The 27,942-nt window shown below is 39.1% G+C and overlaps 5 protein-coding genes across 10 annotated transcripts; 2 read left to right on the top strand and 3 right to left on the bottom strand.

Annotated features, from left to right (window-relative positions):
• Window positions 1-232: 232 nt before the first annotated feature.
• LOC111797111 (uncharacterized) lies at window positions 233-5,510 on the bottom strand. Its single transcript, XM_023680012.2, has 6 exons — window positions 5,173-5,510; window positions 3,050-3,392; window positions 1,217-1,301; window positions 996-1,082; window positions 658-897; window positions 233-560 (listed from the first exon to the last, which is right to left on the bottom strand). Exons 1-6 carry the CDS (start codon window positions 5,310-5,312, stop codon window positions 484-486), a joined length of 972 nt encoding a protein of 323 aa, XP_023535780.2. The 5' UTR covers window positions 5,313-5,510; the 3' UTR covers window positions 233-483.
• Window positions 5,511-6,702: 1,192 nt separating this feature from the next.
• LOC111797532 (zinc ion binding protein) lies at window positions 6,703-11,759 on the top strand. Of its 6 annotated transcripts, none has more exons than XR_015421519.1 (7): window positions 6,711-6,887; window positions 6,976-7,134; window positions 7,545-7,740; window positions 8,136-8,837; window positions 9,142-9,353; window positions 10,343-10,865; window positions 10,975-11,759. XR_015421519.1 is itself a non-coding variant. In XM_087125008.1 (7 exons), exons 1-6 carry the CDS (start codon window positions 6,802-6,804, stop codon window positions 9,331-9,333), a joined length of 1,233 nt encoding a protein of 410 aa, XP_086981134.1. In that variant the 5' UTR covers window positions 6,714-6,801; the 3' UTR covers window positions 9,334-9,353; window positions 10,975-11,759. The 6 variants fall into 6 exon arrangements, 5 of the variants coding, with proteins under 5 accessions (XP_023536327.2, XP_023536324.2, XP_023536323.2 ...); XM_087125008.1 differs by lacking the exon at window positions 10,343-10,865 and having other exon boundaries at window positions 6,714-6,887; window positions 8,136-8,520; window positions 8,623-8,837; XM_023680559.2 differs by lacking the exon at window positions 10,343-10,865 and having other exon boundaries at window positions 6,703-6,804.
• On the bottom strand, window positions 10,337-12,846 carry LOC111797534 (pectinesterase QRT1). Its single transcript, XM_087124787.1, has 5 exons — window positions 12,509-12,846; window positions 11,510-11,705; window positions 11,214-11,417; window positions 10,885-11,120; window positions 10,337-10,484 (listed from the first exon to the last, which is right to left on the bottom strand). The coding sequence occupies exons 1-5, from the start codon at window positions 12,844-12,846 to the stop codon at window positions 10,337-10,339; spliced, it is 1,122 nt and encodes a 373-aa protein (XP_086980913.1).
• A 2,572-nt stretch (window positions 12,847-15,418) lies between these two features.
• Window positions 15,419-19,706, bottom strand: LOC111797099 (uncharacterized). Its single transcript, XM_023679995.2, has 6 exons — window positions 18,581-19,706; window positions 18,406-18,485; window positions 18,194-18,316; window positions 16,498-17,313; window positions 16,119-16,332; window positions 15,419-16,041 (listed from the first exon to the last, which is right to left on the bottom strand). The coding sequence occupies exons 1-6, from the start codon at window positions 18,891-18,893 to the stop codon at window positions 15,536-15,538; spliced, it is 2,052 nt and encodes a 683-aa protein (XP_023535763.2). The 5' UTR covers window positions 18,894-19,706; the 3' UTR covers window positions 15,419-15,535.
• A 2,938-nt stretch (window positions 19,707-22,644) lies between these two features.
• Window positions 22,645-26,600, top strand: LOC111797669 (Mitochondrial transcription termination factor family protein). Its single transcript, XM_023680747.2, has 5 exons — window positions 22,645-23,037; window positions 23,863-23,947; window positions 24,021-24,163; window positions 24,241-24,933; window positions 25,780-26,600. Exons 1-5 carry the CDS (start codon window positions 22,693-22,695, stop codon window positions 26,095-26,097), a joined length of 1,584 nt encoding a protein of 527 aa, XP_023536515.2. The 5' UTR covers window positions 22,645-22,692; the 3' UTR covers window positions 26,098-26,600.
• Window positions 26,601-27,942: the final 1,342 nt, after the last annotated feature.

Genomic DNA, 27,942 nt, shown 5'->3' with positions numbered 1-27,942 from the left:
ATAGTTCATATGACCGAGCAATCGAAAAGGAAGACGCACCTTATTTGTATAGGCAATGACTTCCGATTCTTCTAACCCTATCTTAGCTATCCTATCCTCAAGATTCCTCTCATTCAAATATAGTCTCGGTTCACTGTACTCCACCTTTACTCAGGTGTCTCAATCTTAAAAACTAGGTCAATTCCAAGCATAAGAGACCAAAAGTACAATTTATTCGAAAAACAAATAGTTACGAAACGGGTTAATTTTTATGTAAAGTCGAGATACAGGGCCCGAAACGTGTCCTGTAAAGACGATATTAAAATCAAAGTATCTGATTAGGCCTAAAATGATGATGGAACCAAAAAGCTATTACAGAAAAATGGAGTTTATGCATTAACGGCCTGTCCTCAGGGGCTCAGTAGAAGAAAATCCAAAAGAAATCAATACACATTCCCATATGAAGTTTCAAAGAATGAGTCAGAAGATTATACCCCAAGTGAGCTAAAGATCCAAGTTCAACGTTTTCTCCACGCAAATTGTCACAATAACAGGCCCTGCCAAGTCCCCCACAGCACATCCTGCACACACAATCAAAGGACTCTAATGATTCAAAAACGAGTCATGACGCAACAGTACCGATAGTAACGATGGGTTTAGAAGGGTGTGAGAGCTTACCGATCCACTGGCCTGTCGATGGGCGGAAGAGTGTGGCGCCTATGCCTGCTCCAATGGAAGCAAAAACTAGCGATGTGCTACATCGGAGAGTAGCGCCTGCAATCTTCTTCCTTAAAAGTATGATTTTATCAGTTTCATCGCTTATATCGTCTTCTTTGGGCTTCACTTTCGCAGATATGTATCGGTAGATTTCGATACCGACTTGGACAAGCCATGAAGCTGCAACTCCTAGAGCGTGTCCTGTATTGTCAAGTCCAAGCAGGAAAACACAATGAGCATCTAAGAATGGTGATGGGTATATCTTTTTCGGGGCCGGGGGGTTGATAATGGAATTTAACCTCGGAATGTCGTCCTGCTAACTCTAAAGAAGTAGACCGATGTAGGCAGTCCTCGTCCTGCCTTGCGAATGGCGGATTTCGGAACATCTGTCGTGTCAATAAATAAATAAGTTGGTTCATTACATTGCTAGCTACCAATTACAAATGAAAGAAAACTATCTTTAAATCTTGTTTGCCATTTCAAACGATGTTGAAAAATTAGGAACGGTTAGGATAGTTACCTTTAAGAAGCTTCCATGCAATACGCTGCGAAAAATAGTGGACCGAAATTCTTTCCAAGATGCGTCTCGTTGTCACGACGGTCGTCTGATGATATCCGAATAAAGTGATCAGTTAACTTGGTATCAAATGTTATAAGAAATATCTATTACAGAGACAGAGGAAAAAACAAGACATTGCAGAACAAAAGGTTCCAGAATAAGCAAGACAACACAGTAGTTTTGATAGAGATATTGCACCCGGAAGCTGGTTTCTCGAGTCCTGAACGAAAAACTGTACCATTTCCCGAACATTTAACTCGAGTGTAAGCCATGAAATACAAGACTGTAACGACCCAGATCCACCGCTAGCAAATATTGTCCTCTTTGGGCTTTCCCTTTCGGGCTTCCCCTCAAGGCTTTATAAAACGCGTCTGCTAGGGGAAGGTTTCCACACCCTTATAAAAGGTATTTTGTTCTCCTCCCCAACCAATGTGGGACATCACAATCCACCCCCCTTCGGGGCCAGCATCCTCGCTGGCACTTGTTCCTTTCTCCAATCGATGTGGGACCGCCACCAAATCCACCCTCCTTTGGGGCCTAGCGTCCTTACTGGCACACCGCCTCGTGTCTATCCCCCTTCGGGGAACAGCGAGAAGGCTGACACATCGTCCGGTGTCTGGCTCTGATACTATTTGTAACGCCTAGATCCACCGCTAGCAGATATTGTCCTCTTTGGGCTTTTCCTCTCGGGCTTCCCCTCAAGGCTTTATAAAACGCGTCTGCTAGGGGAAGGTTTCCACACCCTTATAAAGGGTGTTTTGTTCTCCTCCCCAACCAATGTGGGACATCACAATCCACCCCCCTTCGGGGCCAGCGTCCTCGCTGGCACTTGTTCCTTTCTCCAATTGATGTGGGACCGCCACCAAATCCACCCTCCTTTGGGGCCTAGCATCCTTACTGGCACACCGCCTCGTGTCTATCTCCTTTCGGGGAACAGCGAGAAGGCTGACACATCGTCCGGTGTCTGGCTCTGATACTATTTGTAACGCCTAGATCCACCGCTAGCAGATATTGTCCTCTTTGGGCTTTTCCTTTTGGGCTTCCCCTCAAGGCTTTAAAACGCGTCTGCTAGGGGAAGGTTTCCACACCCTTATAAAGGGTGTTTCATTCTCCTCCCCAATTAATGTGGGACACGCAAAGACAGCATTTCAATATCGATTACGCTTATCGTTTAATCAATAGCCAGAAAGAAGATAGTATTTCAGTACATGACAAATAAGTGGGGTTAACACGATGCAATTTTGAGCGTTTGACGAGGAATGGGCTGATAAGCGAAATGATATGAAAATTCAGGATGCTACAAACAGTAACTTCCGCTAAGAGATCAAGCAGTTTTCACTAATGAAGTATCACATAGTTCATGGAACACATAGGTGACATCCTATCCTCAGAGCAATAAGACCAATACGTAACTCTACAACCGTAACCCCACAACGAAGGCAGGCAGTAAGCAAGCTACCGAGTTGTGAGGTCCCACATCGGTTGGAGAGGAGAACGAAGCATTCCTTAATAAGGGTGTGGAAACCTCTCCCTAGTAGACACGTTTTAAAACATCGAGGGGAAGCCCAAAGAGTACAATATTTGCTAACGGTGGGTTTGGGTTGTTACACGAACGGTATCAAGTATGGTTTCAGACCTAACCGTACAGAGGGAAAAACAACTCGACAAGTTTTAAAAATTATTTAGAAGACTTTATAAAAGCTTTTACTCAAGGCAGACCAAAACACAGATCAATTAACGTTGATTCCTTAAACTTCAAAAGAAAAAAAATGGAGAATGGGTAATTCGACAAACCTCACGAACGATTTGCTTGATGGACTTTTTAAACGGAGAAACTAGATCAACTTGCTGCTCTTCTTGAGCGTCGTTGAAGAAGTCCTCATCGTCCTCGTCTTCCAACTTTGCACGGGGCTCCAAAAGAGGCAAATAAAACATAAGAAACGACCTCAACGTTGTCATACCGAGCATCCTCCATTGAAAAGCAGAGAATAATGGCTTTAACTCAATGTTGTACTCCTTTGTAGTGTATTGAAGAGACTCATGCTGAAAGATTTTCCTTGATGCACTCTGTAGATTTGAGAGGTAGTCCCCGGTCACGTCCACACCGGCATCACAATGAGCAATTGGAATCCGGTTACTGTCGTAGCACGACCATTCATGTTAAGTAACCAACCATAGGTAAATCATAGTATAAACTGACTAGAAAGATGCAATTTCATGTAAGCGAAATCCAGATGATAGTAAATCTAAGAACGCTTGCAGATTTCACGTATTCAGTTTTCGAGAGTCTATCATCCTTCATATGAAGCTGAAAACTCGTTCACCTAAGAACTGGATTAAAATCTAATCCAGCTCTGAGAGTTAATATCGAATTTAAGTTGTTAATCATTTTTTTTTTTGAACAGAAACATCATAGAACTTCATTAAAACCGCCAAAATATGAACGGCCTAGAGGCCGAGGTAGAGGACCTTGTTAGAAATCACGAATCTCCACAATGGTATGATATTGTCCACTTTGAGCATAAGCTCTCATAGTTTTGATTTTGGTTTCCCCAAAAAGCCTCTTAACAATGGAGATGTATTCATTACTTATAAACCCACGATCAACCCCTTAATTAGTTGATGTGGGGACTCCTCTCCCAACAATCCTCCCCTCGAACAAAGTACACCATAGAGCCTCCCTTGAGGCCTATGGAGCCCTCGAATAGCCTCCCCTTAATCGAGGCTCAACTCCTTCTCTAAAGTCCTCAAACAAAGTACACTCTTTGTTCAACACTTGAGTCATTTTTTACTACACCTCCGAGGCTCACAACTTTTTTGTTCAACATTTGAGGATTCTATTAACATGGCTAAGTTAAGGGCATGACTCTGATACCATGTTAAGAATCACGAATCTCCACAATGGTATGATATTGTCCACTTTGAGCATAAGCTCTCATGGTTTTGCTTTTGGTTTCCCCAAAAAGCCTCGTAACAATGGAGGTGTATTCATTACTTATAAACCCACGATCAACCCCTTAATTAGTTGATGTGGGGACTCCTCTCCCAACAATCCTCCCCTCGAACAAAGTACACCATAGAGCCTCCCCTGAGGCCTATGGAGCCCTCGAATAGCCTCCCCTTAATCGAGGCTCAACTCCTTCTCTAAAGTCCTCGAACAAAGTACACTCTTACACTTGAGTCACTTTTGACTACACCTCCGAGGCTCAAAACTTTTTTGTTCGACATTTGAGGATTCTATTGACATGGCTAAGTTAAGGGCATGACTCTGATACCATGTTGGAATCATGAATCTCCACAATGGTACGATATCGTCCACTTTGAGCATAAGCTCTCATCGTTTTGTTTTTGGTTTTCCCAAAAGGCCTCATACCAACGGAGACGTATTCGTTACTTATAAACCCACGATCAACCCCTTAATTAGCCGAGGTGGGGACTCCTCTCCCAACAGACCCCGCCAAGTTACTACATGATAAGCTCTTTCCAATTGATAATAATCATCAAAAGGCTACAGTTACAAAAGAATTTCAAATTTGAAGATAACTATCATACTTCACCATAAAGAACATGATCTAGATGCAAATTTGCATAAAACAACCCATCCCTAATCATGTAAACTGAGAACTGCTAATGAAAAATCAAACAAAAACACGTTCTCAAACAGATAAACAATGATTAACAACTGATTACTAACGATTTGCACAAACAGAATCAGTTCATTTCAAATTTGAAGAAGAACAAATGAAGAACTCTATCGTTTCATCAAAACTACAAATCTCAACAGACGAATCCAATTCAAAGAAACAACCAGCAGATAAAAGTGAATTTTAAAAAAAAAAATTAATCCGATCATCTCGATAACGAAGAAATCAAACTCAAGACAAGAACATCGAAACCATTGACGCATCAACACATACCCTAAGAAAGCTCTGAAGGCAAAAGGGGTTCCGGCAGCGGCGGCGGCGGCGGAGAACGCCCCATAAGAGTGGAAGCTTGGCGGTGCGTTGACGGCCGGATTTTTCCGTAATAGATCCATAACAATAGCAAAACCCGCCATTGTTGAACTGAGTTTAGAAATCCAGAGAGGAAAAGTTGATCAAATACGAAACGGATTTGATTTTACGGCTATTGGATAGAGATTCTTGGGCTGAGTGTGAGCAACAAGCAGAGAAACCCAAGATCCAAAAATCGCTTTTTAATGAGAAAAAATCAGCTCGCCCATGTTTACTAGCACAAGGAAACTCACTCTGCACCCATTGATCTTTTGTAAATTCCCCCAAAATAAAAAAATAAAAAAATAAATATATATATAATTCTTAAAAAGTTTAATAATACTTTTATATATATATATATATATATATATATATATTTCCTTTTTTAAATTAATAAAAATATCCATAAATTTTATATTTTTTCTTAAAAAAATAATCTTTTAATTTTAAAAAAAGTTTAATAATACTTATAACTTTGAAAAAGTCTAAAAAAAAATGCGCTTTATTTAAAATTTTAATAATATTTAAAAAAAATTCATTAATACTCTTCAATAAAAAAAATTAAAAAATACTTATTATATTAAAATATATATATATATACTTTTTTCTTTATAAATTAATAAAAATACCTATAAATTTTGTATTATATCTAAAAAATAATCTTTTAATTTTAAAATATTTAATAATAAATCTAGTTTGAAAAAATACTTTATTTAAAAAATACACTTAAAATTTTAATAAGATTTAAAAAATATTCTTAAATTTAAATTTTTTTATTAATATTCTTCTACTAAAAAAAATTACTATATTGTCGGTATTATATTAAAAAAATCTATAAAATTTTAAAAGTCGAAGAAATACATTTGAAAATCATTTAAAGAATTGAAGAAAACAACGCAAATAAAGAAATATCAGAGCTTAAATAACATATAACTCAGGGTAGGAAGAAGTGACGACTGGTCATATTCTCCTACAGTACATCTTGGGGTATTTTAGTTATGGCGAGTGTAGACATGGTTTTGGTGAATGGTCATATATCCTCGTATTGACCCAACGTGAAAATGGCCTATCTAGAATGAAAGCATGTAAAAGGGGTTTGGAACGGGCATTCAACCATGGACAACAAGTCCTTGACGAGCAAGAACGAGACATCTGCCTTGCAGCCATAGGCAACACGTGCTTGGACAAACATGACTGTGACATCCTCCCTATTTAATGGAAAAAGTTCGAAGAAAATTGTGCTCGTCTTCTTTTATTTTTTCGAAAGAAAAATGTAATAATTTTAGTAATATTTTGGAGAATAATAATTTTATTTAGTTTATTTTGAGTTGATTTAAAAAAAATGGAGTTGAAATAAATATTAATAATTAATAAATGGTATATAATAATTGATATAATTATGATATAAATTGAATTTTCCCCAAATATTAAAAAAAAAAAAAAAAAAATTATTATGGTTTATGAACTTCATCAATCCCTCCAATAGTTTCGAAATGCGTCCCAAACCTGGCCGATCCTTATCAGAATTTCTTGCCGTCGAGCCAATTCACGATCATGGTGAAACAAATCTCTTCTTCAAAGTTCCAAATGATCCTTAATCTGCTTGAAATATGCTTTCGAATCAACAGATTCCGATTTCAGTTCTGTCTGTAATTACGGTGAATCTGATTTGTTAAAGTTTCGTGCGCTTAATCGCTTGTTTAAGTTCCCGAATTTTTCTGTTCTTAGAATGGATGTGAGCGATATTAACAAAGTTTGGGAAATTAAAGCCTTGAAGAAGAAGGCTGGAGAGAAAGAAGCAAAGGAAATGCTGGAGAGAATTGCCAAACAAGTCCAACCAATTATGTGTAGGCACAAATGGCGAGTCAAGGTTCTTTCGGAGTTCTGGTAAATGTTATTTGAAAATCACTGTGCCTTTTCTCTTGGTAGGTTGAAGTTTCAACCATGTTGTTTCGTGTTCATTATAATGGAAGGATTGTAATTTTTTTGTTGTTGATTTTCCTCTTGGATTCTATCATATTTTACATTGTTCTTGGTGGATCTGACGAAATGAAAATGCTGAAGATATTAATTTTCATTTTAATAGTTTTTGTTGCAAGGAATGATGAAAAGAGAAATTTGTTTAACCAAATCAAACTGCCCAAAATGTTCATTCTTGGTTTATCCCTGTGCTTTTTAATCTTGTGATTGGCAAGGGGAAACAATGAATTTCCTACTGTTGTTGCTCTATTCTTGATGTATTCAAATATTCTGGTGTCTATTTTTTCCTGCATTATGATTTGTTGATAAATTTGCAGCCCAAAAAATCCAGCACTTTTAGGGGTAAATGTGGGACGTGGAATTCATGTGAAGTTGAGGCTTCGAAGGCCAAATAGGGATGGAGATTTCTTCCCCTTCAATCAAGTGTTGGATACAATGCTACATGAGCTTTGCCACAATCTCCATGGCCCTCACAATGCCAATTTCTACAAGCTTTGGGATGAGCTTAGAAAGGTTTCTGGTTGGCGCTTATTATAACCCTATTGCATGCCAATTGATTGACATAATTATGGTTAAAGCAATTGGCCTGATCAGAGATTAAAGTAGTGGCATTGTCTTTTTGATATTTATTATTAAGTGCTGCAAGGAGGAGGAATCGTCTAATTTTGTACTTGGAGTAGATTTTGCTGCTTTTAGTTCTTTGCGTTTCATAAATGTTCATCATGTTTTACTGCCTGATTGCAAATTTGTTTTCCATTTACAACTCATGGGCATATATTTCACTTAAGAGAATGTTCATCAATGTAATCCCATGTTTGTATTTTTCTATTTTATTCTTGGAAACTTACATTTTGATTGGACATTTCCTCTTATCATGCATCCCATTTGATGGTTTTTGTAAAATGTAGGAATGCGAGGAGTTGATGGCTAAGGGAATTAGTGGTACAGCACAGGGATTTGATATCCCGGGGAGACGTTTGGGTGGTAATATGTATCAACCCCCTCTTTCTTCCCTTCGCAAATCTGCCCTAGCTGCTGCAGAAGGAAGAAGACGTTTGAGATCTCTACTTCCATCTGGGCCTAAACGGCTTGGTGGTGATAGCAACATCATGGTTGCACTAAGTCCTGTACAAGCAGCTGCAATGGCTGCAGAAAGGAGGCTTCAGGATGATATTTGGTGCGCTTCATCTCAAGCAATGCCTGTGGATGAGGATTGTTGCTCTGATTTTCCATCAGAAGTTGTGCTTCGCCCCCAAGCAGGTGAATCACGACCGTTTAGCAATCCTAGTCAGGGTATGAATGCTTTCCACGATAAAAGATGTCGTGAGACGGAAAGGAGCTCTATTAAGTCACCCAATGGTCACCTGAAACCCGATTTTGTTGATTTATCCACAGATAATGTAATCCCTGGTTCCTCTGCTGACTATGATGCTGAATCAAATAAGCGTCATAAAATGACATGTAGAGATCCATTTCCTCAATCTCGTGCAGAAACAAGCTCAATAGATTTGCCCTGTTCATCCTCTAATTTGATGCCAATTCATGATGGAACTACTCATTCTGGAGAACTTTCCATGTGGGAGTGTGGAAATTGCACCTTACTGAATCCAGTATGTGTTCTGAACTTTATTGATTCATATATTTGATTACTATATGAACCATCATCTTTGCACAATCTCTATACTTTTCCTCAATACATGCTTGGGCTGCAGTGAGAATTGTAAAATTTAGCACCATAGATTAGTCCTTTAATTTAACTTCACATTCTACATATAAAAATGTATGTGGAAACTTTCCTCAATTAATCAAATTCATATTTACCTTAAAGTATCATTATGGGCACGTTTATTATATATCGTCCTGCCAAGCTTCTCACTGTTTTTTCTTTCCATGCCAATGTTCATTGTCATGCAGCCACTAGCTCCAATATGTGAGCTCTGTTTCTCACCAAAGCCAAAAGCTGCTGATACCAAATACAAATTCTGGTCATGTAAGTTCTGCACCTTAGAAAACAGTGTGAAGTTGGATAAATGCTCAGCCTGTGGTCAATGGAGATATTCTCATGGCCAGCCAGTGTCGACTCGAGGACCAAATATTGGCAAGTGAGAGGCTTTTGAAATATGCTTGTAAGGCTTCTAAACTACATCATAAGTTATCTGATTGCTAAGAAAATTATGCTGCATCTCTTGCCTTTTGAAATTTGGGATGCTTCTGCCATTTTCCTCCCAAGAGACTAGCCATTTCTTCAAGCATGCTTTTTATGAAGTTTTGAATCCCTTGCTCATATTTATGTAAATTGTCTTCCTCCCATAATGCAGTGAAGTTTGATGTCTTCATTCCTTTGGTTCGAACTTAATATATAGTCAGAATATGGTATTGCCTTAGAAAAGCCTGAGGAATCTTACGAGTGAATCTAAGAAACTTTTGGTCATCCACTAGGAATGTGAGATCCCATATTGATTGGGGAGGAGAATGAAACACCTTTTATAAGGGTGTGGAAACATCTCCCTAGCCTTGAGGGGAAACCCAAATAGGACAATATCTGCTAACGGTGAGTTTCGGCCATTACAAGGAAATTGGCCATTTTTAGAGCTTCGTAGAAAATTGTTCTATTGTGAGAAAATATTTTCTCATGAATACTATAAGCATTGTATTAAAAGAATTAGCAAGCTGGTCAAATCAAATCAAGACCTATATATATATATATATATATATGCTAGTCATAGTTTTATATCGATCATATACTCTCAAGGCATGCATGATTTTGATCATTGAAACATTGAAAAAGCATTAATCCATAATATTGGTCTAAGTGTTGTTGTAAACTGATTTCTCTGCTATAAATAATCAATCCAATAATTCAATTCATGCCTATTATTTAAGTTTGTTTACAATAAACTAAGCAAAAAAAGGAAGTAGATAACCACTAGAAAGAATTATAAAATGTTCTAAACATAGACGCTTGTTTCTAAATACTCTTCGGCGTTGATATAATTGTTGCTACATTTTTGTTTGTTATTCCATCATTGGAACTCAACATGATGGTTGTTCTATATATGTTTTTTGTATTGGAAGTGTCAAAAGTTTATATTCTTTGTGTTATATCTCATCATAGGTTAAGCCATTGTTCTCCATTGATGAAGTTCCTATCTACGTAAGGTCTCACTTCCTCGGAGGTGAAAGTCCTTGCCCATGGCACCCAACCTTTTGTGTTAGCTCCACTGCCCCTGCATCTATATTGCCCAAAAACTGCCGTCCTGTGTGTGGATAACAATTGAAAAATTCTATTAGGTTAGCTTGATTCATGAGGTGGAGGGATATTTATAATTCTTATGAGTGTTCGGGTCAACCTATGCCCACCTCGGTTAATCTCACAGGATGTGTCGGGGGTCGGGGGGTCGTTATTGTAAGTATACTTCGCCTTTTACCTTCGTCTTATAACAATATTAGCTTGATTCAAGAGGTGGAGGGATATTTATAATTCTTGTAAGTGTTGGGGTCAACTTACACCCACCTCGGTTAATCTCACGGGATGTGTGTGTGTCGGGGGGGTCGTTATTTGTGAGTGTTCGGGTCAACTTACGCCCACCTTGGTTAATGTCATGATATGCATGTGTATGTGTCGGGGGATCGTTATTGTAAGTATATTTGCCTTACCTTTGTCTTGATGGGTCGCTCCAGTCGCTCCATCCTAACGGACTTATCATATCTTCAATGTAACAGTAAGAATATATTGTTCTTGAATAGGTCCCCCATGCTCTTCCCAGGAGTACTCTGCCACTTCCATTAATCACGCAGCGCACGAAAGAGAACCCAGTGTCATCATCCGGCGAGCTCCGATGATGCGCTGCTATAGCTCCAAAGGTCTCCGCCGTGGAAGTTATCACACATTGCTGGTTTTCAAGAGAGAAAAACAGACAAACATCAGAGGACAAGTTCAAAACTCGAAAGGGATCAACTACGTGTCTAGAACTCATTACCGTTACCTCATAGAGCGATCTAGCCGTACCAAATATGAAATCAATAGTCCCTTGAATGTGACATTGATAGAAATAGTGTGTGCCCATATCATCCAAAAGTGTGTCTTGTTGTCCTAAGAACTTGACTCTATAAAACATAGCCTTTTCTCCTGAAATCCTTAGAGCCACAGCTTGTCTTCCTTTATCTCCAGGCGCTGAAACAACTGTGTTCTACAAACCAAACCACATTGAACTTACAAAACTCAATAACTTCATACTTAATACTCTTATCTTTGTTTATCTTTGTTGTTTATGCTGCTAACCTCGAATGTGATTCCTGATGCACAGAAGTAGTCGGAGTCGATCGCAACCGTCGCTGTTCTATACGTCCCGAGCTCGAGTCCGCTGACATCTTTGTCGGAAGCTTTGCTGTTCGATGTAATTACAGTGTCTGTCATTCGTCTCCTGTTTCCTATCAATGAAATATATGGCTTGGTGATGGGTATGTATACCTTCTCTCTGCAAGTTCATATTACAGTACACTTTAGTTCATCATCAAATCTTGGTTTTGTAGATCAATTCAAAACAATATATATATACATACACACACATATATATACATACACACACATATATATATATATATACATACACACACATATATACATACACACACATACATATATGTATATATACATTCCGAAGAAAAGAAAACCGGATTAATTTCATAAAACTTTAATTTTTTTTTTATGGGTGATATCTAATATGTTTATAATAACTTTAATTTTGGTATTTTTTAAATTTCTCGATTTTGCTAAATATAAATTTATTTTAAAGTTTTGGTTTTATTAGATATAAAAATTATATATTTTTTTTATATGTAGTAGGTCAATTAATTATTTAAAAATTGAGATTTATTAAACATAAAATTGAAATTTTGGAATATACTAGATATTTTTTTTTAAAAAAATAAGAGCCTAAATCGACACAAACCTTCATGTCGGATTGTGGTTATTATCGAGCAATTTCTACGGTAATTTTCATCTTTCTTAAGAAAAAATTCAAAATCTCAAAAATAAAATCTAATTTTGAAAGTTTTCAATGAATTAATCTCGAGAAAATGATCGATACAACAGACGGGATCTTGAAACAAATTGATCGTGTGTCATTTGTAACATCCATGAATGACAGGTTCACAGGTTCATTAATGTCCAATAATTTAGACTTCTTCCCCATTCCTAACTACAAATAAGATCACGACGAACATTTAAAAAACATTCCTAAGAACGATGAAACAATATGATACATATAAAAGAAGTTACCTGTAAATTCCAGGACGAATGTAAATCTTAACTCTCTGATTATTATTATGAGGAACCAAATCCACCGCCCCTTGCACGGTGGTGGAGTCGGCGGAGGAGCTTTTATCCACCACAATGATTCTAGTTCCAGTTCCATTCTGAACCCTGCCGCCATGCACACCGGAGCTCAGCCCCTGGCGCGACGGAACATCCACACGCAAGTCATCCCAACTGATAGCATACCTCTGACCTCCCCCAGCAGCAACAACAGCAGCAGCAGGAGCAGCAGCGCCACGGGCGGAGGCCTGATCGGAGAGACCCAAGAGGAGAAGAAGAAGGAGGAGAGGGAGGGTGGCCATGGTGGGCAAAAAGATTGGTGTTTTTTTTTTGGGAGAGGAGGAGGAGGAGGAGTTAAAAGGGTGTGGAGGGAAGGAGGAGGAGGAGGAGGAGGAGTTAGAGGAGGAGTTAAGAGTATTATTAAGAGAGGCTCTTTGAATGGGTAATGGGGTAATGGGGTAATGGGGTAATGGGGTAATGGGTAAAGGGGAGAGGAGGAGGAGGAGGTTTAAGATGGAAGATTAAAGATTTTGAGTGAGAGGAGTGAGGTTTTAATTATGGAAGGGATTGTCTTTGCATGGGAGAGAAAATAAAAGGCAAAAGGGTTTGTGCTTTGAGTAATCAATGAGTTTGGGAGTTTTGAAATTTAACTTCCCACCAGACCCACTACTTTGTGTGTTGTGTTTTTTTACAAACCACTCTTCTCTTTTTATATAGAGAGACTCCATTTGTGAGAGAGAGAGAGATATTATAGAGAGATAGATTCAGAGAGAGAGAGAGAGAGAGAGATATTATAGAGAGATAGATTCAGAGAGAGATATAAAACCCTGAGAGAGATTCAGAGAGAGACAGAGAGATTATAGGGAGAGAGATTCAGAGAGAGAGAGAGAGATTATAGGGAGAGAGATTCAGAGAGAGAGAGAGAGATTATAGGGAGAGAGATTCAGAGAGAGATTATAGAGAGAGAGAGAGAGAGAGAGAGATATAAAACCCATTTCAGAGAGAGAGAGAGAGAGAGAGAGATAAAACCCTGAGAGAGATTCAGAGAGAGAGAGAGATAAAACCCTGAGAGAGATTCAGAGAGAGAGAGAGATAAAACCCTGAGAGAGATTCAGAGAGAGAGAGAGATTATAGGGAGAGAGATTCAGAGAGAGAGAGAGATTCAGACAGAGAGATATATAAAACCCATTTCAGAGAGAGAGAGAGAGAGAGAGAGAGATATAAAACCCATTTCAGAGAGAGAGAGAGAGATATAAAACCCATTTCAGAGAGAGAGAGAGATAAAACCCTGAGAGAGATTCAGAGAGAGAGAGATTATAGGGAGAGAGATTCAGAGAGAGAGATATATAAAACCCATTTCAGAGAGAGAGAGAGAGAGAGAGAGAGAGAGATTCAAAGAGAGATTATAAAGAGAGATTAGAGAGAAATATATATGAGAGAGAGAGAGAGAGAGAGGAGCAAGGGAGAGATTATAAAGAGTGAGGAGAGAGAAGAGAAGAGGAGAGAGAGAGAGAAGTTAGAGAGAGAGAGTGAAGAGAGAGAAGAGAAGAGGAGATACTATAGAGAGTGAAGAGAGAGAGAGGAGAGAGAGTTGAGTTATGAGTTAAGAGTTAAGAGTTTGGGGCGTTCCAAACACTAAGTGAGGTTATTAAGTATACAATTTGTTTAATTTATTAAATTATTAAAACTCCTTACAATAAACTTAAATGTTCGGTGGTGTTCTTAGCGTTGAGTTGTTTACTCTATTTCCATATAACGTTCTTAAATTGAAATTTAAAAAGTGGCCGTTTACGACACTCAATATAGTTATGAACACACAATTATTTAATCCGTTTAGGTCAAGGAGGTTTTCAGTACGATATACCGTTCATTACCCTGAATTTTGAAATTTTGTGCTCAAATTTTTAAGTGGGCGTCTCGAACACTAAATGAATTTTTTAAGAGATTATAGAGGATGAGAAGAGAGAAGGGAGAGAGTTCGGGAATTTTACATTTCAATTCCTCCCGATACTTTACGAGGAAAATTTTGAATTGAATCCAAAATTGATGGTTAGTGTGAGTTTATCCGTGTCGGTTATCAACTCTTCGAACATAAATCCATTTCCTAAAAAATTCTGGCTTTCGTGTTTTGGTGGGTCTCCGAGATCCTTTCAATGATCTATGTTATGTTAAAGAGATATTATATTATCCAACTGGTTGCGTAAAATCCCCTGTAACAGCAAAACTGAGAAAAGTATATATACATTTTTCGAAGGTTTTTAGAGTTATGAGTTCGGGAGTTGTTTAGTTCTTTTTTATAGATTTTTTGAGTCGTGAGTTCAAGCTCGGTTGTTTAGTCGGAATCTAAAAGATCATGAGTTTGAAGTATAAAGTTGTTTAACATGAAGAATCTATCAGTCATTTCTAAACGTAGAAACTAAACGAGTAATTCAGAAAGCGTATTACAGTAGAGAGTTTGGGAGTTTAACATTCCAATTCCTTCCCGACATCTTTCAAGGAAAATCCCGAATTCAATCCAAAATTGATGGTTAGTGTGAGCTTATCCACTTTCGTGCTTCAGTGGGTCTCCGAGATCCTTTCGATGAAACCTATGTTATGCTAAAAGGATATTTATACGATCCGATTGGTTGCTTAAAACCTGTGCTTTAATGGGTCATCGAGATCCTTTCAGTAACCTATGTTATGTTAAAGAGATATTTATACGATTGGTTACGTAAAACACACAACATACATCAACGACACCAGAGAAAGTACATAGGGTTTCTGAAAATCAATGCTCGAGGTACAAAGTCGTTTAACGTGTTTCTATTAGGTATTTCTAAACGTTCAAGGACTAAAAAGCAAAATCTCAAAGTTTAGGGACTAAACGAGAAATACAACGAAATACAACTTTATAATCATCTTTTAATAGTATCTTGTTACATCACTAAGATAGTAATACTCTCAAACTAAATCTGCACTCAATTCTGTACATACATATTAAGCCATCAACTATTTACAAAGCAGAGCACAAGCATCTACACCTTCCATATCCATGTCCTCTCCTTCTTCCTCTCGGTTCGGTTCAGACGTTTCCATGGAACAATCCATTTCCGATTTAACGCCATTGCTACGTTCATCGTTTTCCTCCTCGCTATCACAGCTGTTCAAATCACGGGTACTGTTTTTCGTGTCAGCTACATCATCATCATCCTCACTCCGGTTGTCTTCGTCCGACGATACTTGCTTCTGCTCGTCGTTTGCTTCACGAAGCTTTTCGAGACTAGCTAATGCGGTTTCCTCGAGTGTCTCTTCCTCCTCCTTTACGTGGCTAGGATTAGTGTCAGTGTTAACGTCGACGCACGACATGGCTACATGAGTAGCAGACTTGGAATGTTTATAGTCAGATATAGTTGAAAGTATAGAAGGTTTGGTGTCGATGTTAATCCAGTGGCCTCCTAACCAGTCTCTAGATATTCGAAGATTGGTTCGATGAATGTTTAAGAATAAGCTTTCACCTGTTGACAGTAATGGAGGTTTTTAGGTAACGATCGATGGACGGGAAGAATGACTTTGACGTTTTCGATAAGAGTACCTGGAAAGTAGACGAGCACGTCGTCGTTGCCTGAAACATCTAGGCCAGTAACGACTCCTTCCCACCAGCCGTCGCTCCACCATGCGTCGACTGCGACACCGATATCAAGAGTGAGCTCTGTTTTCTCTTGTGGGACTGGCCTTGTGATTAGGCGACCCGGGTGCCTCATGCCGAGTTTGTCGGGTAGAGCAACTTTACAAGCAGGGACCCATTCCTATAAGCAGAAAAACTTGTGAGTTGTCACTTACTTTTAAAAGTGAAAGTGAAATACAGTAGATGCACGAGAATCACGTTTAAAAGTGTAAAATCGACATTAAATTGATTTTCAACGATCGAATGAACTCGGGGCAGTAGCTAAGAGTGTTGCATTGAAACTCACCTCAAGGTTGCCATAGCCATCTTCATCTTGCAGATCATCATATTGTACACGAATCTGTTTCGATGATGCATACAAAACCGTACACCTGAACCAGCAGCCTCGAATGCCACTATCTTGACACAGCAATTCTATCTTCTCGTTAACCTCATACGTCGGGTTGTTATCGTCCAAAACATGTCTATGTGAAAGAAGCCTCGTGCCTAGAAAGCTGTAATTATGGTTCTGGCAAGATTTATAGGTCAACATATGTTGATGACTACCCGACTTTCGAACTTTTGAATTTGCGAACTCAAAATTTCGACATCCTTTAGCATTTCTCATCCTTTTAACTTGCGGTCTAACACTATTTTCTGGGTCCAAATCTTCATCATCGTCCTCAGTCAAGCTGTCGAAGACGGGCTCGGATTTTGATAATACACTGAGACTCAGACAAGAGAAGACTGGCTGATCGAAATAGCCACGCAATTTACTCAGGTCGAAGGATTTTAATCGGTTACTTTTGAACTGTCTATAGCAAAGATGAACTTTGGAAAGTGCATCATGAGGAAAGGCATTCACACATTTCTCGTAATGTTCACGATTCAAGACTGTTGCAGAACCATCGACACACTCGACACTGATGGCCTGCACATACGGTGTGATGAAAACTTCTCTCGGGTGAGAGTTTCGCAACGTGATCACACCTTTCACCTCTTGACTATGATGAAACCACCTCACTTTCACCTTTTTCTGACCCCTCTTATCTTCGTACATGTCTTCCAGATAAGCAAGATAGTGGTTGTCTCCCTTAGCCATGACATAAACAAAAGATTGTACCTGAATGGCATTGATGAGGGGGAAAGGAAGAATTTAGTGATTGGATAATGATGGTAATAGCAGCATGCACGGTCTCAAATAATCCAAATACCAACGATGTAATCTAACTGTAATAGCTCAAGTCCACCACTAGTAAATATTGTCCACTTTGTCCCATTACGTATCATCATCAGCATCACGGTTTTAAAACGCGTCTGCTAGGGAAAGGTATCCACACCCTTATAAGGAATGCTTCGTTCCCCTCTCCAACCAATGTGGGATCTCACAATCCACCCCACTTGGGGGCTCAGCGTCCTCGCTGGCACACCGTCGAGGGACTGGCTTTGATACCATTTGTAATAACCCAAACCTACCGCTAGTAGATATTGTCCGTTTTGGCTCGTTACGTATCGCCGTTGGCCTCACAGTTTTAAGACATGCTTGCTAGGGAGAAGTTTCCACACCCTTATAAGGAATGCTTCGTTCCCCTCTCCAACCAGTGTGGGATCTCACAATCCACCCTCCTCACTGGCACACCGCCCAAGGACTGTCTCTGATACCATTTGTAATAACTCAAGCCAACTGCTAGTAGATATTGTCCGCTTTGGCCCGTTACGTACCGTTGTCAGCCTCACGGTTTTAAAACGCGTCTACTAGGGAGAGGTTTCCACACCCTTATAAGGAATGCTTCGTTCCCCTCTCTAACCAACGTGGGATCTCACACTAACAGTCCATTCAACCACAATTTACAGGTATCATGGAAAGAAATGCACAGAGAAAGAAATCATTCAATATTGATATACCGTTGCTCACATAAATGGGATAATATACGAGGATACGGAGATTTAAATCACATTAATCGACCATGTCGACACTATATCCTTTAGAGAGTAGGTCTCACCATGATTGAAGTCCCGTTCCTGCAAAATGATGGGTAATGCTTGAGTCGTTTACCGCAAGTCCATGCAGCACCGGACCATACAATATCTGATGCAAGTCCCTTGGAGTTCCTTGATGGGCGAACCTAAGTCGAGATCGAACTGAGGGATGAATGCCCAAAAATGTTTGAATATAAACAATGGAAGAAAAGGAAGTTAGCTTATCGTCTGGTACCTTGGATTGTGGAACAACTACTCCACTATGTGAAAATTGAAGCGATCCCAGGGTTTGTATTGCATCAAATTTACAAGGCTCTGCATAAAAAAACTTTGTCAAGATGCCAATAACAACATTTAAAGAGAAACTTCGAAGCCTAAAATGGTTTTAAAGCGGAAAAAATCCTACAAACCAGAATGATCCCGAGGCGAATGCTGCTTAGATAGCATAGAAGTAAGCCAATCCACGACCTCTCTCCTCGATCTCCATTTGAAACCAGTATGAACAGAACTTTCCTTCCCATGAGCTTGCAAAAACTCATCAGCAACAACATAAAACATGTGTCTAACGCTCCTCTCAGTCCCCACAACTGCAAGAATCGACTCTCCACCCGAATCCTTCAAAAAATAATGAACGACACGGTTTCCTCGTTCTTGCGAAACAAATTGCTCCTTCCATTCCACAAAGTAGTTCCCATGTCCCATCATTTTGGCCAAAAATTTCATAAAACAATCAACAACAAGAACTTAAATTCAAATCAAATGCTAACGACATCGGCACGAGTCCATGAAATCGGCCAATGGATGCAGAATCGTTCATCCCAATAACTACTGTATGATATCAACCTGTTCTTGAATGTTGCCCACCAGTCCATCAAGATTACCCACAATTTCTCAGCCCAAACGGGTAGATCTCAGGAAAAACAGGGCATATGATCCAAGAGAGAATAACCTAAAGAATCCTAGAACTTAGATGTATCATAGCAAGATCAGAAGCTAAACCCACAGCCAAAACAAAACCCTAAATTAGAACAATCTTCAAACATCCAATTCCAACAAGCTTTTAGAAGATCATAAACCCTAAAACCCGCACAAACTCCCTCAATTATTGAACAACAATCGCAGGAACAAAGAAGAACGTTCACCACGATTTCCTCGAACTCCGTGAAAAAGAACTGATAGCAGCTAGAAAACACCAAACGGTGGCAAATCCTTTCGACTAATTACGCAGAGAGAGAAATCCAGAGAAAACTTACGCAGGGAGCTGAAGAACCCAGGGAGAAATCTCCAATTTCGAGGCCGAAAACGGAAGATTAACGAAATGGGAAGAATTAAAAGTTGCCCCAACTGTTCAATGGAAAGAAAGAGAGCTCAGAAACGCCATGGACATGGGAAGGATGAGAGCTTCAGAGGAGTTGATAGAGGGAGGTGAAGAGCAGGAGGAGGGCGGGCGGAGAAGAGGGGAGTGGCCGCAGAAAAGTATGGATACTGAGAAAAGCCTAAGAGTGCCCAAAGAGTCGGGTCCAACAACTGAGGAAGATGGTCCTTTGGATCAAATGGGCCGCCATAGTTGCTTCTACATAAATCTCTATTCATTTTGTATGTGATAGTGTGATGACAGACTCGGCTGATATTATCCTCTTAAGGCTTTTCTTTTCGAATTTTCCTCTCCATCCAACCGATGTGGGACCTCACAATCCACCTCATTGTGGGCCAGTGTCCTCCCTGACACACTGCCCCACGAGTGCTTTGTTCCCTTTGCCAATCAGAAGGGCTTTCCTTTTTTAGTTTCCCTCTTCAACTGATGTGAGATCTCACAATCTGTCCTCGCTGACACACTACTCCAAGAGTGCTTTGTTCCCCTTTCCAACTGATAGGGCTTTCCTTTTCGACACACTGCCCCAGGAGTGCTTTGTTCCCTTTTCCAACTGATAGGGCTTTCCTTTTCGAGTTTCCCTCTTCAACCGATGTGGATCTCACAATCCACCCCATTGGGTGCAAGCGTCCTCACTGACACACTGCCCCAGGAATGCTTTGTTCCCTTTTCCAACCGATATGGCTTTCCTTTTCGAGTTTCCCTCTTCAACCGATGTGGGATCTCACAATCCGTCCTCGTTGACACACTGCCCCAGGAGTGCTTTGTTCCCCTTTCCAACCGACAGGGCTTTCCTTTTCGAGTTTTCCTCTTCAACTGATGTGGGATCTCACAATCCATCTTCGCTGACACACTGCCCCAGGAGTGCTTTGTTCCCTTTTCCAACCGATAGGGCTTTCCTTTTCGAGTTTCCCTCTTCAACCGATGTGGGATCTCACAATCCGTCCTCGTTGACACACTGCCCCAGGAGTGCTTTGTTCCCCTTTCCAACCGACAGGGCTTTCCTTTTCAAGTTTTCCTCTTCAACTGATGTGGGATCTCACAATCCATCTTCGCTGACACACTGCCCCAGGAGTGCTTTGTTCCCTTTTCCAACCGATAGGGCTTTCCTTTTCGAGTTTCCCTCTTCAACCAATGTGAGATCTCACAATCCACCCCACTGGGTGCAAGCGTCCTCGCTAACACATTGTCCCAGGAATGCTTTGTTCCCCTTTCCAACCGATATGGGATCTCATAATCTACCGTTTAGGGGCCTAGTGTCCTGCTAACACACCACCCAATGTCTGCCTCTGATACCATTTGTAACGACCCAAGCCCACAGCTAGTAGATATTGTCCTCTTTGGGCTTTTTCTTCCAAGCATCCCTCAAAGTTTCTAAAACACGTCTACTAGAAAGAAGTTTCTACGTTCTTATAAGAAATGTTTTGTTCCTCTGTCCCACCAATGTGGAATCTCATAATCCACCCCGAACCAATGTGTGGAATCTCACACTGTCTCTTATAGAGCTTGAAGTCTTTCTGATTTTTTCCCTTTTGAGATTTTTACACCTAAACCCTAAAAAACGAATGATTTCATTTGCTTTGTGCATGATTCTGTGAGTTTTGGCTCGTTATGAACCACTCGAATTTTGCCCTTTGAGCTTAAGATTTTATATTTGAATTTCGAGATGCATGCGAATGTCGGAGTACAGTACAAAATTAAAAATTCAAAGACTTGTTAAAGCTTTTAAAAGTTAAATAACGAAATAAATAAATAAATAAAAATTTCCCAAACTACCCCTCACGTATGAGGTTTATTACAAGTATGTCCCTAAACTTTTAATTTGATATGTCGCTTAAATTTTTCATATTAATAAGACAATATTTTAATCCTTTATTTTGAATGTTCACGGTTGTTGATGTCACGACCCTTCAATTTACGACATGTTTGTATTTTAATCCTTTAATCCCAATCAAAATTTGATACCGACTTTATTTGTAACAAACTGTTCAACGATTCAATTAGGGTTTTTATTTTCATTTTTATATTTTTATTTAAAAAAGGGAATCAATTTTTTAGTGTCGGGATTAGCTTATTCTTACGGAACATTGCTTTGACCTTACTATATTTAATTGTCAAAGAAACTCCGACTTGATTTTTTTTTTTATGTATTTTAAGAAATATTCTAGGGGTGTACATATAACTCGATAATCCGACTAACCCGGACTACTCTACCCAAACTATAAAGGTTGGGTTGGGTTAGATTTTTTTCTTAGGTTGAGTTAAAATTTTGAAATACAAAATATTTGGTTTAATTTGCGGTTTGTCATTGTTTTGGTCGGACCTGAAAAATAAAGTTACAACTCAACTTTACCTTACAAGGTTAAAAATATTTAACGTTTATAATTGATATTAGTAATGTGGTGATTTGTAAATGTTTGGTATTTGGATTTTATAAGATTTTAGTCAGTAATATAATATGTATTATGGATCAGTAAAAAAGCAACCCGACAATTCAGTCCAACTTAACTCAGATAGATTGGGTTGTGGATTTTATTCAGATGGCTCGAGTAACCAAACCAACCAACGTGAAATTTTGGGTTAGGCTCAGGTAACCAAACAATCCAACGTGAAATTTCGAGTTAGGCTCAGGTAACCAAACCAACCAACGTGAAATTTCGAGTTAGGCTCAGGTAACCAAACCAACCAACGTGAAATTTCGGGTTACGCTCAGGTAACCAAACCAACGAACATGAAATTTTGGGTTAGGCTCAGGTAACCAAACCAACCAACGTGAAATTTCGGGTTAGCGTCCGTATAAATTAAGAATGTGCAAATTTTAATACATAATTTACTTGGAGCTTTTAGTTTTGTAACCCGCAGGTGTCATTATCAACAATTTCGTACCACTAACTCCAAATCCTCAAAAATGCCGTTTCTATTTTGCCACGTGGGCCTCTTTCAGTTTCGTTTCGCGCCAACCGCATTTTTCCTAACCGTGACACGTCATCCTCCAAACGACGTCGTTTTTATTTTCCACACATTATTCAAAAAAAAAAAAAAGAAAAAGAAAATTCCAACCAGAGATATTCTTGTCTCTCTGTTTTAGGGTTTTTCGGTATATTCTCTCTCTCTCTCTCTCTCTTATCCTTTTTTGTTATCTGTTCAAAAATGGCTTCTCTCTTCCTCTTCTCTTTCTCTCCCACAATTCACTCTGATTTTCCCTCTTCTTCCGATTTCTATCCGTCCACTCAATTCTCGTACACTTCTTCGACCTCAGCCTGTAAGTTTCATGGAGTTGGGATTGGTAGTCGGAGGAGGAGGAGGAGGAGCGTGCGTCGGTTTTTGGTCCGGTCGACTCACTCCAATGCTAGGATTCTCAAGCCCAAACGGAGGTCGAGGTTCGGTCAGAATTTGTCGCCGTTTGACAGCGATGATGATGGAGAGGATGTGGATGACCTTAGCAGTGATGAGGATGATGATGATGATGATGATGATGATACTTGGTTGTATAATGTGAGTTCTTGTTTTTTGTTCTCTCTAATTTCTGGAAGTTAGATTGTTTTCGTGGTTGTTCTTATCTTAGTGTGTCTGCTGATTGATTGAATGCGGGTTTGTTTTCCGTAGAAATGGCGTGGAGTTGTGATTTATTTTAATTTTCGTTGTTGGTTCCAAATTTTCGACGTGGTTGGATTGATTTTTGTTGTGATGGGAAACTTGACTGTTCATTGATGAGTGAGGAGTAGAAATGAGGAGGATACAAAAAGAATTAAAAGAAGTATTTGAAACTGTGCTTATGCTGGGTAGAAATTACATAGCTCTGGCCATGGACAACCAAATGAGCTTCATGAAGTTTTATATCTGGTTTTAATTGAGTAATGCAAAGAGTGCACTGGGTAAGTTAGAGGAAATTGTAGCTTTATTTTTCATGTAATTGCTTCCATGTCTGTTGCTATAACAGCCCAAACCCACCACTAGTAGATATTGTCAGTTTTGGCCCGTTACATATCGCTGTTAGCCTCACGGTCTTAAAACGTGTCTACTATGGAGAGAGTCTAGTCCTACTACGACCAGTGCCTCGCACTATCTGATGACTGGCTTTGATACCATTTGTAATAGCCAAGTCGTTCTCCTCTCTAGATGCGTTTTAAAACCTTGAAGGGAAGCTCAGAAGGGAAAGCTTAAAGAGGACAATATCGGCTAGCGGTGGGCTTGAGTTGTTACAGTTGCGCTCTAAGTGGATTTGGTGGCTTTTTTTGTTCATAGTTCTTTGCTTGTGTGCAGTTGATCATTGAGAATCTCACTATTTATTATCTGTCCACTGAAATTTTCGTTTTCTAGGGTAATGTCTCGGATGTTGAATATGATACTAAAAGAAAGAGAGCCAAGTTGCAAAACAGAACCAGAAATAGCAACTCACAGAGAGGTTATCTTTTGCTATTTACTTTCTCCTTCTCGTAAGGCGTGCACGATTTGCTCAGCATACTCTTCTTGTGCAGATAACTTGAGACATCCCAGAGAAAGTAGGGGTATAAGATCATCCAACCGCTTTGATTTACAAGATATCACAAATGATACTGAAAACCAAGACGACACGATTGAGGAGGAAGCTGGTTCTACCAACGTAGACAAGCAAGGAAAGGTGGAGTTTGAAACTTTATTAAACTTTTCAGATTGCTAAAATAAATATTAAATCTGCGTTTGTTTCCATTGATTCAGTTGATGACCAAGAAAGCTATGGAAAATAGATTTCCTCGTCTGGCAGAAGAAATAGAATTGGACAAGAAATGGTATCCTCTACTTGATTATCTTACAACATTTGGGCTCAAAGAATCACACTTTCTTCAAATGTATGAGAGACGTATGCCTTCTCTTCAAATAAATGTTAATTCTGCTCAAGAAAGACTAGAATACTTGTTGAGTGTCGGTGTCAAACAGAGGGATGTTCGAAGAATACTCATGAGGCAGCCCCAAATTCTGGAGTACACGGTAGAGAACAATTTGAAATCTCATGTTGCTTTCTTACTTAGTTTGGGAATCCCAAATTCCAGAGTGGGGCAGATCATTGCTGCTGCTCCATCTCTATTTTCTTATAGTGTTGAGAATTCGTTAAAACCCACCGTCCGATACTTGGTCGAGGAAGTCGGCATTAAGGAAAAGGATTTGGGTAAAGTTGTGCAACTGAGTCCTCAAATCCTGGTTCAACGGATTGATGTATCATGGAACACCAGATATATGTTTCTTTCAAAGGAAATTGGAGCCCCTCGTGATAATGTAGTGAAGATGGTAACTAAACATCCTCAACTCCTCCACTATAGCATCGATGACGGATTGCTGCCCCGGATCAATTTCCTGAGAAGCATTGGAATGCGAAATTCTGAGATCTTGAAAGTCATAACTAGCCTTACACAGGTATTATGCATTTGTATTATTGTTGTCAACATCTTTTGAGAAGAAAAAAGAAAAAAACCCTTTTTATGTTAAAGCCGTTAGGAACCACAACCCTCCCCAATGGTATGACATTATCCACTTTGAGCGTAAACTCTCGTGGCTTTGCTTTTGAATTCCCCAAAAAGTCCCATACCAATGGAGATGTATTCTATACTTATGAACCTATAATCATCCTCTTAATTAACCAATGTGGACTTCTTTCCAACAATCCTCAACAATCCTCCCCTTGAACAAAGTACACTTTAAAGCTTCCCCGAACAGTCTCCCCTTAACTAAGGCTTGACTCCTTTCTCTGGAGCCCTTGAACAAAGTACACCCTTTGTTCGACACTTGAGTCACTTTTTTACTACACCTTCAAGACTCATAACTTCTTTGTTCGAGGATTCTATTGACATGACTAAGTTAAGGGCATGACTCTAATACCATGTTAGGAACCACAGCCCTCCACAATGGTATGACATTGTCCACTTTGAGTATAAGCTCTCATGGTTTTGCTTTTGGTTTTCTCAAACTGTCTGATACTAATGGAGATATATTCCTTACTTATAAACCTACGATTATTCTCTTAATTGGCCAATGTGGGACTCCTTTCCAACGATCCTCAACAAAAGCCTTCCATACCCAACTCTTTCTTTTTCTTGCTGTAAGAAGTGGTATTAAAAGTTACATTATACTTTAAATTTATTTGTTGCCTCATTTCGGTTGCTAACTTAATTCAAATGGTTTTTTAGTAGTTTCTTCGTAAATCTTGTCTTAGGTTCCTTAACCGGATCTGTTGATACTTAACCGGATCTGTTGATACTGCAGGTTTTTTCTCTATCTTTGGAGGATAATTTGAAGCCCAAATACATGTATCTGATCAATGAACTCCGCAACGAAGTGAAATCATTGACCAAATATCCCATGTATCTAAGCTTGTCCTTGGATCAAAGAATCCGACCTCGACACCGGTTCCTAGTTTCTCTCAAGAAAGCACCCAAAGGACCATTCCCTTTAAGTTCCTTCGTTCCAACTGATGAATGTTTTTGTCAGCAGTGGGCCGAAACCAGCCTAGATAAGTATCTAGAATTTCGGAAGAGATTACTATTGAAAGAATTTGCGCAGAAATACGAAAGGAGACGATAACCTGAAGTGAAACGTCTGATTTTCGCCTCGGAGTTCTTCCATCTAAACTGACATGGATGACACAAGTTCTCTAATCCTTTATATCTATGCAGTTCCCTTTCGACAGGTCATGTCGCCGACTTCATGAATGTTCTGGTTACATGCTGCCGTAATCAGCTTATGAACTACTCCAATGGCTGCAATTCTTTGGTAAGATTAGAGGTGGAGTTTACCTGCCATGTCTACTGCACTTGAGCTCATTCAAAAGGGGCTGGTGAGCTTGCCACACGCATACACAACACTGTAAGTTCTCGTTCCACTTATAACAGAAATTCCTTGTAAAATCTTTTCAATGATGGGGGGAGAGGCGCATTCTACAATGTGTATACAAATTCCATGTGATTTTGGTCTTTATATGTCCTGAAAGTTGTGATCGACACAAATTTTGGTCTTTAAGTTGTTGTAATTGACACAAATTTTGGCCTTTAAGTAATTGATGTGTGTATGTCCTCTTTGTTTGATTACTTCTCATTATTCCATATGAGCATTTTCTGTCTTTTCGTTATGCCTACTAAGACCATATATCTGGAAATTCAACAGTGATGATGAACTTTAATGCCCTGAAAATTCCTGGTGATTTGGTCTCTGAATGCCCTGAAAGTTGTAGGACTTTTTGTCTTTTTGTTGCGGATTTTGAGAGATTTTATATATCTTAATCGGGTATTAAGTTTCTGTGTTTCTGTGAGCGTGTTGACATTTTCATCGATAATTCTATGGACATGTCCATGTGTTATGCTCTTTCTTACTGGTGTGGATTCTCCACAAGTACTAGAAAGGATGGGATTGTTCCACAAACTCCAATCAGTCAACTACCATTCATGAGTGGATGCCTGAGGGTTATCGGCCAACACGATGTAATTGAAAGGGAGCTCGTCCACTCTTTCATCCGCGGATGTACGGGAGGGAACCACTCAGATTGACTTCTATGGATGGGATTCATGTTCATTAGTTTAGTTTTCCCGTTGAGGAAGAGCTACGTAGCATTGAGCTAGGCTGAATTTGAGGAGACAGAGACCTAAAGCTTCTAATATGTACGACATCGACATTTCTATTATGTCGTTACAAAAATTAATGCAAAATAAAAAAATATAAGCAATACGAGGTTAGAATATTGTAACGGGTTAGGAAAAGGTAAAATATTTATTTTTTAATTTTTTAATTTTTTTCTAGAAATTTTTTTTGACATCGACATTTTTGTTGAATGGTGACTTGGACATTTCTATTTTATTGCTTTTAGTTAACGCAACCCCTAATATCAACGGTAGCTCGGCCTCATGGGAAGAGCTGGAAAAGGAAAGAGTTTGAAGAAATTTTGTTGATAATAAAGATGCATTCGAATCATGCGTTGGATCCATTAGGCCCGAAATCCAATGATTGCTATAGAGATAGAAGTTCACGTTTTTTTCCTTCTAAGAAATGTCGTCAAAGTCTCTTCATTCCAATGAGAATGATGAAGAATCGAGAAGCTCCTATCAGGACCCACAATCATCGAGATTTGAGAAATACTTGAAACCGAAGTCTTACCTTATTTAAAGCTTTAAGGCCGAACTTTGAAATTTTTTATTTTAACGCTGAGTTGGTAGCCCGAGCAACTCGAATAGAGTTTACAACCTAACTCAAACTTCTATTTTCAGGTTGAGTTGAGTTGTCGAATTATTTTTTTTATTATTTAAAAAATTTTATTTATCCACCGTGCATGTGCATGTTATATTAATAATTAAAATCTCATAAAATAATAAAATTTTATGTTTATGAATTTAAGAGCAAATTTCTTTTTTTTTTTTTAAATTGAAAATAAAACTTTTT

The sequence above is a fragment of the Cucurbita pepo genome, chromosome 6 (genome assembly GCF_057944985.1).
Source record: "Cucurbita pepo subsp. pepo isolate OVF chromosome 6, ASM5794498v1, whole genome shotgun sequence".
Classification (NCBI taxonomy): Eukaryota; Viridiplantae; Streptophyta; class Magnoliopsida; order Cucurbitales; family Cucurbitaceae; genus Cucurbita; species Cucurbita pepo.
Note: the sequence above shows the minus strand (reverse complement) of the source record. Positions and strands in the feature narration are given on the sequence as shown.

What these genes read in the sequence shown, in the direction of transcription:
- LOC111797669 (XM_023680747.2), top strand. Translation starts at nt 22,693, where the DNA reads ATGGCTTCTCTCTTCCTCTTCTCTTTCTCTCCCACAATTCACTCTGAT. An exon ending in ACGTAGACAAGCAAGGAAAG is followed by an intron (nt 24,164 to 24,240) that starts GTGGAGTTTGAA and finishes CCATTGATTCAG; the next exon opens with TTGATGACCAAGAAAGCTAT. An exon ending in TCATAACTAGCCTTACACAG is followed by an intron (nt 24,934 to 25,779) that starts GTATTATGCATT and finishes TTGATACTGCAG; the next exon opens with GTTTTTTCTCTATCTTTGGA.
- LOC111797532 (XM_023680556.2), top strand. Translation starts at nt 6,802, where the DNA reads ATGGTGAAACAAATCTCTTCTTCAAAGTTCCAAATGATCCTTAATCTG. An exon ending in ATCAACAGATTCCGATTTCA is followed by an intron (nt 6,888 to 6,975) that starts GTTCTGTCTGTA and finishes TTCTGTTCTTAG; the next exon opens with AATGGATGTGAGCGATATTA. An exon ending in ATTGCACCTTACTGAATCCA is followed by an intron (nt 8,838 to 9,141) that starts GTATGTGTTCTG and finishes ATTGTCATGCAG; the next exon opens with CCACTAGCTCCAATATGTGA.
- LOC111797111 (XM_023680012.2), bottom strand. Translation starts at nt 5,312, where the DNA reads ATGGCGGGTTTTGCTATTGTTATGGATCTATTACGGAAAAATCCGGCC. An exon ending in TAGCAGGACGACATTCCGAG is followed by an intron (nt 898 to 995) that starts GTTAAATTCCAT and finishes TTGACAATACAG; the next exon opens with GACACGCTCTAGGAGTTGCA. An exon ending in ATCGACAGGCCAGTGGATCG is followed by an intron (nt 561 to 657) that starts GTAAGCTCTCAC and finishes TTGTGTGTGCAG; the next exon opens with GATGTGCTGTGGGGGACTTG.
- LOC111797534 (XM_087124787.1), bottom strand. Translation starts at nt 12,846, where the DNA reads ATGGCCACCCTCCCTCTCCTCCTTCTTCTTCTCCTCTTGGGTCTCTCC. An exon ending in CATCAGGAATCACATTCGAG is followed by an intron (nt 11,418 to 11,509) that starts GTTAGCAGCATA and finishes TTTGGTTTGTAG; the next exon opens with AACACAGTTGTTTCAGCGCC. An exon ending in CGGCTAGATCGCTCTATGAG is followed by an intron (nt 11,121 to 11,213) that starts GTAACGGTAATG and finishes CTTGAAAACCAG; the next exon opens with CAATGTGTGATAACTTCCAC.
- LOC111797099 (XM_023679995.2), bottom strand. Translation starts at nt 18,893, where the DNA reads ATGAAATTTTTGGCCAAAATGATGGGACATGGGAACTACTTTGTGGAA. An exon ending in TTCGCCTCGGGATCATTCTG is followed by an intron (nt 18,486 to 18,580) that starts GTTTGTAGGATT and finishes TTTTTTATGCAG; the next exon opens with AGCCTTGTAAATTTGATGCA. An exon ending in GGAACGGGACTTCAATCATG is followed by an intron (nt 17,314 to 18,193) that starts GTGAGACCTACT and finishes AATGCCATTCAG; the next exon opens with GTACAATCTTTTGTTTATGT.